The sequence below is a fragment of the Hemiscyllium ocellatum genome, chromosome 3 (genome assembly GCF_020745735.1).
Source record: "Hemiscyllium ocellatum isolate sHemOce1 chromosome 3, sHemOce1.pat.X.cur, whole genome shotgun sequence".
NCBI classification, from domain to species: domain Eukaryota; kingdom Metazoa; phylum Chordata; class Chondrichthyes; order Orectolobiformes; family Hemiscylliidae; genus Hemiscyllium; species Hemiscyllium ocellatum.
Window position 1 is genome coordinate 142,701,570 of NC_083403.1, and position 13,650 is coordinate 142,715,219.

The 13,650-nt window shown below is 41.7% G+C and overlaps 1 protein-coding gene across 1 annotated transcript in view; it reads right to left on the bottom strand.

Annotated features, from left to right (window-relative positions):
* Positions 1-620: 620 nt before the first annotated feature.
* dpysl5b (dihydropyrimidinase like 5b) overlaps positions 621-13,650 on the bottom strand; it is a 59,175-nt gene continuing 46,145 nt past the window's right edge. The window contains exons 10-12 of the mRNA XM_060822023.1: positions 10,051-10,258; positions 1,445-1,607; positions 621-862 (exon numbers count right to left, since the gene is read on the bottom strand). Of these exons, the coding sequence (XP_060678006.1) occupies positions 777-862; positions 1,445-1,607; positions 10,051-10,258 (457 nt within the window). The 3' untranslated portion in view covers positions 621-776. The remainder of the gene's footprint in view (positions 863-1,444; positions 1,608-10,050; positions 10,259-13,650) is intronic.

Here is a 13,650-nt window from a genome sequence, read left to right on the forward strand (position 1 = left end):
ACAGTCCTCCAAAGAACAGCAAAAAAATTGTTCCTTTAACTTTACACAGAAAAATGGAAAATTCTTCAAAAGACCAGTAATGGAAAGAAGAAAACTCTGATATGATCACATTCTAAATTCCTCAAAAGACCATAGACAATGTATTTCAGCAAGTCTTCACACCAAGGATGGTAATTTATCCTAAATAAACTAAGTGGTGATAATCCACAGCTCATTGGTGGCATGTACTTATGTGGTAAACAATTTGCAACTTGTACTAATTTAGTTGGATTTGCTCCAATTTTTCACAACTTTTCCAAGGCTGTTTTCAAGATTCTACACATTGAAAATTCCCAAAATCATCACAAAGTAAAAGTAATTGAATACACTAGTTATTGTTAGTTTTAAATGCTGAGTTTCTTGTTTTTGGGGTGTATGAAGTCAGATTGCATCATGCACAGACTACAATACATTTCACTCACTTGTGTACAATTTATTGTAGCAGAATTATAAAGATTCTGCACTTATAGCAGCAGAGCCTAACACAAAATCTATAGTAATGGATCTACAATTTTCATAATGGTCTTCTTTCATCTATGACCAACTTCTTATGGTAGTGATGTAACATTCTCAAATGTCTTACAAAAATCTTAAAATAACTAAAAGCTGTGTTCTTTCACATGATATAGATATGGTGTTACTGAGGCTTATGAAGTAAATTCCAGCGTGTCATGGGTCTAAGTCATTCATATTCTGCTTTCACTTTTGATCGTAAGACTTGACAGCAGAGACACGTTTTACCAGATGCCATTAGAATGCCCACCAGGTGGAGCCAAAACTCTAGATACAGGTCGTTTTGGCAGATGATCATCAACTTGAGATCCTGCAAAGAATGAACAGCAACATATAAGGAACTGCCTTCCCCATCAAAATAAGTAAGGAACTACCAATATTATAATATTATCACATTCAGCCAAGTCAATTACGTGAAATCTAAAAATGACCAATTACTTTCATTATCCATAGAACCACAATACAGATGAATATATGAAAAATCTTCTGAAAGCTATCTGACTCAGATAAAAAGTAGTAATACTTAATCAGCGTAATTTCACATATGGTCCATATTATTAAGCAGAAAAAAATTATAATATACCAATGCATTAGAAAGGTCCACAAAACTAAGATTTATGGATTTCACTGATATACAATTGTTCAGTTACATAATTAATCATGATTATCCTTAGAAGTGCTGAGCAAACTAGCTGTGATAATTAGTAAAATAATTTACTTCTAAACTCCAACGGAAAAGAAAAGTTTGATGAAAACTAGTCATCCTGTCTGATGATTCACTACTTCAATTTTGAAAACTTAAAATGCGTACAAAGAACAATAGATTAATAAATACCAGTTATCTATAGGTAAAAGAAATGTGTGAAGTCCATAAGATATAGTTAAATCTTACCAGATAAACTGAAGCTGGACTCGTGCAAATCCCTCACTCCACTGTGACGTGTCACAGAACGGAACTGGACGTCTGGATGAGCTGGGGTTTCTTTTCCTACATTAAGCACCATCGCCACATCACCTACGTACGGAGCACGATCCACAGCCTTTGCAGTCAAATTCTATAGACAAGTATAAGAATACCTTATTATCACTTAAGATTTCATTGGAATGCTGCTCTGGTAATTTCTCTTCATATAGCCCTCATCTTCACTCCCTTAAGCTCTGGAAGACAGACTTGAAGGTTTATGACAGACAACTAGTTTAGCTATTCACTTCAAATAAGGTTATACTACACAAAGCACTATCAGAGAGAATGCTGGAAAAAGTCATTAGGTTGGCAGCCATGCCACCCTGCTCTTCAAATTGCTTTCATCTCCTTCTCTTCCAAAAATGCATACAAGAATTCAGTTCCAATTTCACTTTCCTTTTAAGTCATTAAATATGTTATGCCTCCCAAATCGGTGTTCATCTTTCTTGCAATTCCATGTTTGAATCCCTCCAAATAGGTTACTGCTGGTGCCACAGTTTGAAAACAGCCCTCAACAAAGCCATAAGTAACATCCTGTGTGACTGTGACCATGGTAAACTGACCAAGCATGACCATGTTATCATATTTGAGCCTGACATTAATTTTCAATTATATATCTGCTTCACCGCAGATCACTTGGTTCCTCTTCCATAATGAAGATGGACTTTTTAAAAAAAATTCAGTCAAACGATATGAGCATTACTGCCAGCCCAAGGTGGTGGTGGGTCAGGGGTATTACCGATCAGGTTTACAAGATTCTGAAGGGAGAGGGTGAGCAGCCAGAAATCGTGGTACATATTGGCACCAATGACAAATCCAGGAAAGAGATTGAGGAGCTGAAAAGTGACGACAGAAAGCAAGGTTAGAAGCTGAAGAGCTGTACGAGTAGTGTTCTCAGGTTTGCTACCGGTGCCACGAGAAAATGAGGTGAGGAACAGGCAGCGAGTGCAGCTTAACACGTGGCTGCACAGCTGGTGCAGGAGGGAGGGCTTCAGATACTTAGAACATTGGGATGCCTTCTAGGGAATGTGGGACCTGTACATGAAGGACGGGTTGCACCTGAACTGGAGGGGTACAAATGTCTTGGGGAGGAAATTTGTTCATGTGGTTCGGGAGGGTTTAAATTAGTTTGGCAGGGGGTTGGGAACCAGAGCTACATAACTGAGAGGGGGGGTAGTTGTATTGGGGCAGTGACAAGATATAGTGAATCTATCAAGGAGGTTTCTCATATGATGAAACAAAGGAATCAATTAAAGTGTCTGCTTTAATGCCAGGAGTGTCAGAAATAAGAGTGATGGACTTAGAGCATGGATCAGTACTTGGGACGATGATGTTGTGGCTATAACAGAGATATGGGTTTCACAGGGGCAGGAATGGTTGCCAAATGTTCCAGGGTTTAGAGCATTTAAAAAGAGCAGGGAGGGGGGAAAACGAGGAGGGGGGTAGCATTGCTAATCAGAGAGTGTGTCACAGCTACAGAAATGAAGGTTGATGGGGAAGGTTTGACTACTGAGTCAGTATGGGGTGGGAGTTAGGAACAGCAAGGGAGCAGCCACCTCATTGGGGGTTTTCTACCATCATAGCAGTACGGTAGGTCTAGGAACTCTTAGGCCGGCAGATTTTGGAAAAATGAAGATGTAGCAGGGTTGTTGTTACGGGTGACTTCAACTTTCCCAATATCGACTGGAACCTCCTTAATGCAGATGGTTTGGATGGAGCAGTTTTTGTCAGGTGTGTTCAGGAGGGTTTCCTTACTCAGTGTGTAGACAGACCGACAAGGGGAGAGGCCGTTTTGGATTTGGTGCTCAGCAATGAGCCAGGACAGGTGTCAGGTCTCGCGGTGGGAGAACACTTTGGTGACAGTGACCACAACTGCCTCACATTTACCATAGCCTTGGAGAGGGAAAGGAACAGTTACCAAGGGCAGATATTTAATTGGGGAAAAGGAAATTATGATGCTACCAGACAGGAGTACAGATTGGGAGTAATTGTTCCACAGAAAGGGCACAACAGATATGTGGAAACTGTTTAAGGAGGAGTTGTTGTGAATGATGCATACATTTGTTCCTTTGAGAGAGGCAAGAAGGGGTAAGATTAAGAAGCCTTGAATGATGAGAACAGAAGAACTTCTAGTCAAAATGAAGAAGGCGGCCTACATAAAGTGGAGGAAGCAAGGATCTAGCACTGGTTTAAGAGGATGACAGGCTTACTAGAAAGGAGCTCAAAAATGGACTGAGTAGAGCTGGAGGGGGCTCTAGAAAGGCTTGGTGGGAAGGATAAGGGAGAACACAAAGGCATTTTATTCATACGTGAGGAAGAGAATGATCAGGGAGAAGGTGAGGCTTTCTCCTTAGGGATAGCGTAGGGTACTTGTGCAAGGAGTCTGAGACATAGGGGAAGCCCTAAATGAGTTTTTTGCTTCAGTTTTCACTAAAAACAGGGACCTTGTTGTGAATGAGAACTTTGAGGAGCTGGCAAACAGGCTCGAACAGATCAAGATCGAGGAAGTTGATGTGCTGGAAAACATTAAGATTGATAAGTCCCCAGGGCCAGACCAGATTTATCCTAGGTTGCTCTGGCAAGTGAGAAAGGAGGTTCCTAAGCCATTGGCGAAGATCTTTGCTTCCTGACTGTTCACGGGAGTCATCATGAAGGATTGGAGGAAGACGAATGTTGTTCCTCTTTTCAAGAAGCGTAATAGGGAAATCCCTGGCAATTACAGACCAGTTAGTCAGTCTTACATCTGTGGTCTGCAAGGTTTTAGAAAGTATTCTGAGGGATAAGATTTATGACTATTTGGCAAACATAGTGCGATTAAAGGCAGTCAGCATGGCTTTGAGAGGAGCAGGTCATGCCTCACAAATCTTATTGGGTTCTTTGAGGAGGTGAAGTGACAGGTCGACAATGGTCGAGCAGTGGATATGGTGTATACGGACTTCAGCAAGGTACTTGATAAGGTTCCCCATGGTAGGCTCATTCATAAAGTCAGGAAGTATGGGATACAGGGACATTTGGCTATCTGGATTTAGAATTGGTTGGCTGACAAAAGGCAGCAAGTGGTTGTAGCTAGAAAGTATTCTTCCTGGAGGTCAGTGGTGAGTGGTGTTCCACAGGGCTCTACTCTTGAGCCTCTGCTCTTTGCAGTTTTTATAAATGACTTGGATGAGGAGGTTGAGGAATGGGTTAGTAAATTTGTCGATGACACAAAGGTTGGAGATGCCTTTGATAGTATCAACAGCTGTTGCAGACTACAGCATAACATTAACAGGATGGAGAACTGGGCTGAGAAATGGCAGATAATGTTCAACCTGGATAAATGCAAAGTTGCCATCCAAGTGGATAGGGTTGTTAAGAAAGCTTATGGTGTTTTGGCTTTCATTAACAGGGGAATGGAGTTTTAAGAAACGTAAGGTTTTCCTGCAGCACTACAAAATCTTGGTAAGATCACACTTGGAATATTGTGCCCAGTTCTGGTCGCCCTTTTACAGGAAATATGCGGAGGCTTTAGAGAGGGTGCAAATAAGGCTTACCAGGATGCTGCCTGGACTGGAGGGCTTGTCTTATGAAGAAAGGTTGACTAAGCTCGGACTTTTCTCTCTGGAGAGGAGGAAGAAGAGAGATGAACTGATCAAGGTGTACAAGGTAGTGAGGGGCATGGATAGAATCGATAGCCAGAGACTGTTCTCCAGGGCAGGATTGACTGTCACGAGAGGTCATAGTTTTAAGATGCTAGGAGGAAGGTACAGAGGAGATGTCAGAGGTATGTTCTTTATACAGAAAGTTGTGAATGCATGGAATGCGTTGCCAGCGGTGGTGGTGGAAGCAGAGTCATTAAGGACATTTAAGTGATTGCTGGACATGCACATGGACAGCAGTGAATTGAGGGGTGCGAAGGTTAGGTTATTTTATTTTAGATTAGGATTAATCCTTAGCACAACATGGTGGGCCGAAGGGCCTGTTCTGTGCTCTACCTTTCTATATTCTATGAAACTATGTTCCCCACTTTGTGGAAAGGGACCTGCAGCTGTTGGAGAAGGGGAGGGCAGTCCTTTCTCCTGCAAGCTCCCACAGTAGGCCACGCCACCAAACCAAGTTGGCTGGGACCCAAATTGCAGCCTGAGTGAGTACTGTGGTTTTGATGAAGCAGAACAGCTAGTTGTACATAAGATCAATGATCTTCTGCATTCCACAAGAAATAGAACTACTTAAGTTCTCTCTACTACCTCAGAACAATTGAACTATTATTCACACTAACTTTGCCTCCTTATGCAAATGTCACCACGGCTCACAGACTACAGCTCTCACTATTACATGTATCATGCCCACTTAATAGTTCTCAATCATCTCATCCTCCCCCATTCCTCTCCCCTGTGCTTACTACTCTCTCACTGGGGACACCTCACCACCTCTCCTGCCCCTCTATCACCCACAACCTTCAACGTATTCAATCACTCTCTTTGTCTCACTGCAAGAATAGGCTAACCTCATGGGCTGATGTCTCCATAGTATCCTAACACACCTACCTGTAATCCCAGGACTGGTTGCACTTGATCCGCAGGACTGAATGTGGTCGTTCCCCTGGACCAGAATAAGAGCCCCTTGGATAAATGTGATGGTGTCGCTGATTGACCACATTTATCAACATCAATAAAGTTGTGCGTTTGTGTGCGCGCACTATTTGGAAACTCACCCCCCAAAGGCAGCAGCAGTCTTATTGCTGGTGTCCAGTCCGGTTGCCCCGGAGAGGGGGAGCGGGGCAGTGATGGACAGGGTTTGGGGGGCGGGCGGTGTTGGATGGAGTTTGGGGGCGGTGTTGAATGAGGTTGAGGGGGCAGAGGGGTGGTGTTGGACAGGGTTGGGGTTGGGCAGGGGGGCGACATTGGATGGGGTTTGCGGGGTGGTGTTGGATGGGGTTTGGGGAATGGGCAGGTGGTGGTGTTGGACAGGGTTGGGGAGTGTGCTGCTGCATAGTCGGAACAGGGAGCAGACTTAATAGAAAACTCCGCCCCAGAGGAAAGGCATTGAATCGGTTAACCGAATAATCAATTATCCAAATGAAATAGTGCCCACCCATCTTGTTGGGATAATTGAGGTTCCCCTGTATTCGCTTGTGTGGACAGAGGGTCAAGAATTGTGACCAAGCAGTGACATGGGTCTGAAAAAGTATGTGCATGATGGCTGAGGCAAACATTCAGTGAGCTTTGGCCAACAGACACCCACTCTGATTTACATATTGGGAATTTGCACTGTGTTCTCCAGAGAAGAAGAAAGGAATTGCAAGTTGGATTATTAATGACATGCAAATACATAGAAATAGGGTAGTCAATGGCCAATTGCTCGAAATTCTGAAAATGCTATTTAATGCTCAACAGGAAAATCACAAAACTTTTCTCGATGTTGAGATATTGACATTCTAATTCTCTGTACTTCTCAAACTTTCTCAACACAGCTCATGCTATATTGATGAGTGGAAAATACCATCTTTTATCTCTTATGTGAATTAGAACCACATAACTTTGAATACATTCCTGTGAAGCATATCCTTAAGACGGTTTGCTACATTAAAGATATTATACAAGTGCAGGTTGCCATTGTTTCAAATAGTGATGGCCACAGTGTGCCACTATTGGTTGTCTGTCTTTGGAATCCTCCTTGGATAACTGCAGATGAATTATTGAGCTGCATCAATAAAGCAATGCTGCACTTGAATTGAATCAACTGTTCACATGCAATACAAAATGCATCGAGACCATTTTATATTGCTTCTGAATAGTCGATTCCATTCAAGTGCAGCATTACTTTACTGATGATACTCAAATTTATCTGCAGTTATCCCAGGAGGACTCCAAAGACAGACAACCAGCTTTGACATACTGTGGTCATCACTTCTTCTTGTGCAAGAGCTGGGCACAAGCAGTAGCCATATAACTTGGTCACAGGAAAGTTTTAAATTCATGCAAATATTGACATCAACACCTTGGACTTCAAACATTCCTTGATTTCACTGATCTTTCGTGGCACCTGGAAATCAGTTTGCCTTTGTGTTTCTCACAGTTCTTACCAACAAATCCTAGCTAGAGAATCAACTACAAGATTCTCTTCCCATTCTGGCAATTTTATTTCTCAACTCCATTTCGCCTTCTCAGTGACATCATCTGAATATACACAGCAAGTTCCACATATTCATCGACAACACTCAGTAATACTTTACCAGCTTGTTAATACTTGTTAATCCCTTCATTGTTTCCAATTTGTCAAACTACTAACTTCCTGACTAAGACAGCACAAGATAATCTATGTTCAAAGCATTTGAGAAATTAGAGATCATTTTATAGCTGGAATAGTGATAGTTCTTCGATCGTTGTCTTATTTACTTCCCGATTAGACAGCATCTAGCTCACTTCAGCTTTTGTAGCAGCATAGGCAGGATATGGAACCAAAGATACAGAGGCAGTGCACATAATACAGTTATGCCAATACAGTCCTCATGCTGATACTTCATAGTTTAAACATTTATATTTGTATTATTGAAACATAGAAGATTCTTTGACAGACTAGATAAGGAATGGTTGATTTCCTTTGTGGGAGAGCATTGTATAGAGGGCATAATCTCAAAATAAAAGGGTCTGCTTTTAAGTCAGAGATGAAAAAGAATTTATTTTCTCAGATAGTAATGAATTTGTGGAACTTTTTTACATAAAGGACTGACAAGGCTAGATTGTTCAGTATATTCAAGGCTGAGACAGACAGCTTTAATTAGTAAGGGAATCAAGGTTGATGGGGAAAAAACAGGAAAGTGGAGATGATTAGCAGATCGGCCATGATTTCATTGAAAAGAAAGCTCAATGGACTGAATAGCTTGATTCTCCATCAATGTCTTATGATTTAAAGGCTGATAAGTTTGTCCTTAGTTTTCTGCACATTTATTTGTTGCTTTTCTCCTTTCAATTTCTTCTCTTGTCCACGTTCTTCAGTATTGCTTCGGAAACTCAGTTTCCTAACTCTTCTACTTATCATAGCAATCTTTTCTTGTTTCACAAATTTGATTGAGTTTTTTGAGGAAGTAACCAAACAGATTGATGAAGGCAGAGCAGCAGATGTTATTTAGTAAAGCCTTTGACAAGGTTCTGCATGGTGATCTAATTAGTAAAGTTAGATTGCCAATTGGATACAGAATTGGCTTGACAGTCAGAGACAGAGGCCGGTTGTGGTGGTTTGTTTTTTGACTGGAGGCCTTTGACCAGCGGTGTTCCGCAGGTATCAATACTGGGTCCACTTTTCTTTGACATTTATATTAACAATTTGGATGAGAATGGTCTTGACAAGGTGGGCATGGAAGGGATGTTTTCTCTTGTGTGCAAATTCAGAACGAGGGGACAAGGTTTGAAATGAGGAGTTGCCCTTTTAGGACACAGATGAAAATTTTTCTTTGAGGGTTGAGAGGCTTTGGAACTCTCCCAAACCGCAGGTCCCCACTGTCTTTCTTAAAATATTCCAGTATTCTTTAACAAACAACAAAAGGATATTACGTTTCTCTACAGAAGAGTTCTTGGGATGTGAAATGCCAACTAAAAACAGACAACACCAGAATTCTTAATCATTATAAAAAAATGCACAACTACTTGAAAAATATTTTTTACAAAATGGGATTTAAAGAATGAGTATAGAACGAGGCAGATAACATTATAAGTGGAATTGGTCAAATGATCTCAGCTACGAATTTCTATGAGTTTTAAATTGTGACTGTGTAAAGATCCTCAGGTGTACTGGTCCCTATGAGATACTACTATTTCCTCCTCCTAGTAGGAATCTTGATGGTATCAGCATCCCTTTGCTGCTGACTGTGGTTCCCTTATAGACCCTCTCTGCAAGCTAATGCTATTTTGTTGTCCTCTGTTCTCGACCTTTGGCCTATATACATCACTGTTTCATGCTCTTAAAGTACTGTGCTTTAGTTGCAGCTTGCTGAGACTAGGGCTCATTTTGTGGGCCTATCTCTTGCTACCTCGATGATTAAAATTTCCTTTGAGAAAGGACCAGAATGTTTTCAATGTTAGATCAAGTGTTTCTAAAAAGAATTCTTCACTTCTGCGAGGCTCCTATTATTTAAACTAGAAAACATTAATTCAATCAAAATCTCCAAGACAGTTAAACTTAACCATCTGGTTCCTTCATTCTGCCCTCCATGTTCATTGCCTTCTGACAAAAGGTACCAAACTCTAATTTAGGTGGATAGTATTATTGGGACATAAGTGGTCAGATGGCTATGACTTAGTTAAAGGAGAAAAAAAAATTCAGATGTGATGAATGCACTGAAGCTGTAATATTCAAGCAGGATTAATCATTCTTCACTAACTTAAGTTACCCTGAACACCAAATCAAAATCAAAACTATAAAATAGCAGCAAACAATGCTTCTTTTCCTCATCTCCAAATGTTTCATGATTTCAAACCAAGGATTAAAATTAAGCATACAAAAAAAGTTATAAATTTTTATATGTCAGTGGAGAAAAGCATAACTATAGTCAAGTCTACCTTTTCTCTCTGGATCAGCTTCTTGTATACAAATTCCGAAAATGGTCGAAGTGGACAGAATTTTCCTGTCCCCTCAGCACAAGTAAAAATTCCATCTTCATATACAACTCGCCCACGACTGATTGTCACCAGGGGAACACCATGGCATCGTACGTTCTCATGAAGGTTCACATCACCACCCTGTACTTGAGTGCTCACAGATATTGTTCTGAAAAAATCATTTAATTTTTACTACACATGCAGTGATGAACTGTTGGAATAAGTTATTGCTTAAAACATACAAGTTTTAAATTTCAAACTGATAATCTCTGAATAAAATGGGAATTAATATACCTAAAACATTGGCTACCTTGGTTGTTTATTTAAACATTGACCATCGGCTGAGCTAACTATGCTTTATTTAAATCATAATTGAAATATTCCAAATGAGAAAGAAAGTTAATGTGCTCAATTAGGAGAGGAGCCGACACTTTGTAAAGGCCATGGAGTCAGAAAGTTATACTTAATCCTCACCATGGCTCACAGGTCAGTGCAATTCTGAGAGATTTCTGGACAATCATTGTCTTCAGATGACAAATTAAAACAAGAGATCACAACAGGTCAGACAGCATCAATGGAGAGAGAACAAGCTAATGTTTTGAGTCTGGATGGCTCTTCATCACAGCTGAAATGAAATGTGGTGGGGGCAAAATTTATGCTTTAGTTTGGGGTTAGAGGCGTGGTGTGTAGTGTGCGAGGACAGTAAAGATGTTGACAGTTCAGATTAAGTGGTTGGAATGTGAGAATGGCAGAACAATAGTATATCTAACTTCCAGACTGGAAAGAACACAGTCCCACTGGGGTGGGGGGGGGGGGGGGGGGGGGGGGGGGGGGGGGGAAGAGGACATGGTGACAAAGAATGTAACAAGCAAAGCTAAAAGACAGGGAATAAATGGGAGTTGGTTCACAATTTGAAGGTGTTAAACTTAATATTAAGTCCAGAAGGCTGCAAAGTGCCTCATCTGAAGATGTGATGTTATTCCTAGTTTGTGCTGAGATTCACTGGAATACTGCAGATGAGGTCAGACATGTGGGCATGAGAGCAGGATGCTGTGTTAAAATAAGTGGCTACAGGAGGTTCAGGGCCATGTTTGTGCACAGATTGGAGGTGTTCTATAAAGCAGCCACCCAGTCGGTGTTTGGTTTCTCCAATGGGTCACATTGAGTGCAGTGAACACAATTCCTCAGACTGGAGGATGTACAGGTGAAATGTTGCTTCACATGGAAAGACTGTTTTGGCTCTTGCATAGCGAGCAGGGAGAAGGTGAAGGCACAGGTGTTGCAACTTCTGCAGTTACATGGGAAGGTGCTGTGGGAAGAGCGGGGCTGCGGGGTGTGATGTTAGTGCTCAGTGAATGTCCAGGATGTCCTGGAGGGAACAATCCCCATGAAATGCAGACAGGGGAGTGAGGGGAAGATGGGTTTGGTGGTGGCTTTCTGCTGGAGTGTGGTGGAGAATGATCCTTTGAACACGGAGGCTGGTGGGATGAAAAGTGAGGACAAGGGTGACATCATGCTGTTGTGAGTGATGGGAAGGGGCAAGAAACGAAGCATGAGTGATAGGTTGGATGCTGTTGAGGGTCCCATCTACCACAGTGGGTGGAAGCCCATGGTTTGGAAGAAGCAAACCATGTCAGCGGCATTGTTTTGGAAGGCGACATCATCCAAAAAGATGCGACCTAGGTGAAGGAACTGGGAGAATGGGATGGAGTCCTTGCAGGACCTGGGGTGTGAAGAGCTGCAGTGAAAGTCGCTTTGGGAGTCAGTGGCTTTGTAGTGGATGGTAGTGGACTATTTATTCCCTGAAGTGGAGACAGAGAGGTCAAGGAAAGGAAGGGAAATGTCGGAAATGGCCTCTGGAAATCTTCCCACCACTGCCTCCTATCTTATAGTGTCCCAACACTGGACAGTCCATTTTTATCTCCTTCCCCAAATCCACAAACCAGACTGCCCTAGTACGCACATCAAATCAGTCTGTTCCTACCCCAATGAACTTATTTACTCCTACTTTGACTCTATCCTCTCTCCACTTGTCCAGACCCTGCCCACCTATATCCATGATTCCTCTAATGCCTTGGAGGAGGTCCAGAAGAGGTTTACAAGAATGATCATAGCGATGAAGGGCTTGTCATATGAGGAGCGGCAGAGAACTGGCGCTATACTCGATAGAATTTAGAGTGGGGGAGTGCTGTGTGTGTGGCGATCGAATAGAAGAAATCTGATTGTAATTTACAGATTACTGAGGCCTGGCTAGAGTGAACATGAAGAAGAAGTTTCACTAATAGGTACTTCTGCAGTGCATCTTATACATAGTACACGCTGCGGCTACTGAGTGTCGGTGGTGGAGGGAGTGGAGGTGATGCCAGTTAAGTGGGCTGCTTTATCTTAGGTGGTGTCAAGCTTCTAAAGGTGTAGTTGGAGCTGTACTCATTCAGGCAAATATCACTCATCCACCACATTACTGAGTTGTGCCTTGTAGACGGTGGACAAGCTTTCAGAGGTCAGGTGGTGAGTTACTTGCCACAGTATTCCTAGTCTTTGACTTGCTCCTGTAGCTACTGTGTTTATATGGCAAGTTCAGTTGAGTTTCTGGTTATTGGTCACCTCCAGGATGTTGATAGAGGTTTTCTTTGGGACAGGTGGAGAGGTGGATTTGGTGATGGTAACACCATTGAATGTCAAGGGCCAGTGCGAAGATTGTCTCTTTTTGGAGATCATTGCCTGGCATCTGTGTGTTGCAAATGTTACTAGCCACTTGTCAACTCAAGCCTGGATATTGTCCAGATCTTGTTGCATTTGAACATGGACTGCTTCAGTATCTAAGGAGTCATGAACAGTGCATAATCATCTGTGAATATTGCTACTGCTGACCTTATGAAGGAGGAAAAGTCTTGTTTTATCCCTTTATTACTTGAATATGTCCCTGTGTTTTGGTATGAAATGAATGATCATTTTGTGTTTATGTTGCAGGTCTTGGTCAACTGTATTTTAATTAAATCATTCAGGGGCTAAAGACTATTCCTAGTTGCCTTTGAGAAGGTGGTGACAACTAAATCAATTGTTTTTATGTGCAAGAATGCCCACTTCTCTCACCATAATTCAGGATATCCATTATAGCAAAACCAATGGTCATTTATTTCAAATCAAATCACGAGAGAATCGAAAATGGGACAACATATTTGCATCAACCCACCCACAGGTTTGTTCCTGGTTTTGCCTCATTGGCTTGAGGTTCATTCCCCTTCTGGACATGAATAGCAAGCACTTCCAACATGAATTTAAGGCAATTAGTCTGCTTCCAGCATGCTGGAAAAGTTTAGTCTAACTTGCCAATTTCAGGAGAACCAGATCCCCTGCTTACAAACAAAACTTAAAATGTATCTGCAGCCGTCCACCTTCCCCTGGGGACCTTGTACAGAAATGATCATCCCAATTTCTACTACCCCAATGTTTGGTCCTGGAACCATCTGAAGTTATTCAAGTCATTTAAGATTGGGAATAATAGTGATATGGAGTAGGCTGTTTTCTGGTCATGAATACAAGCATAATACAGAACTCCTG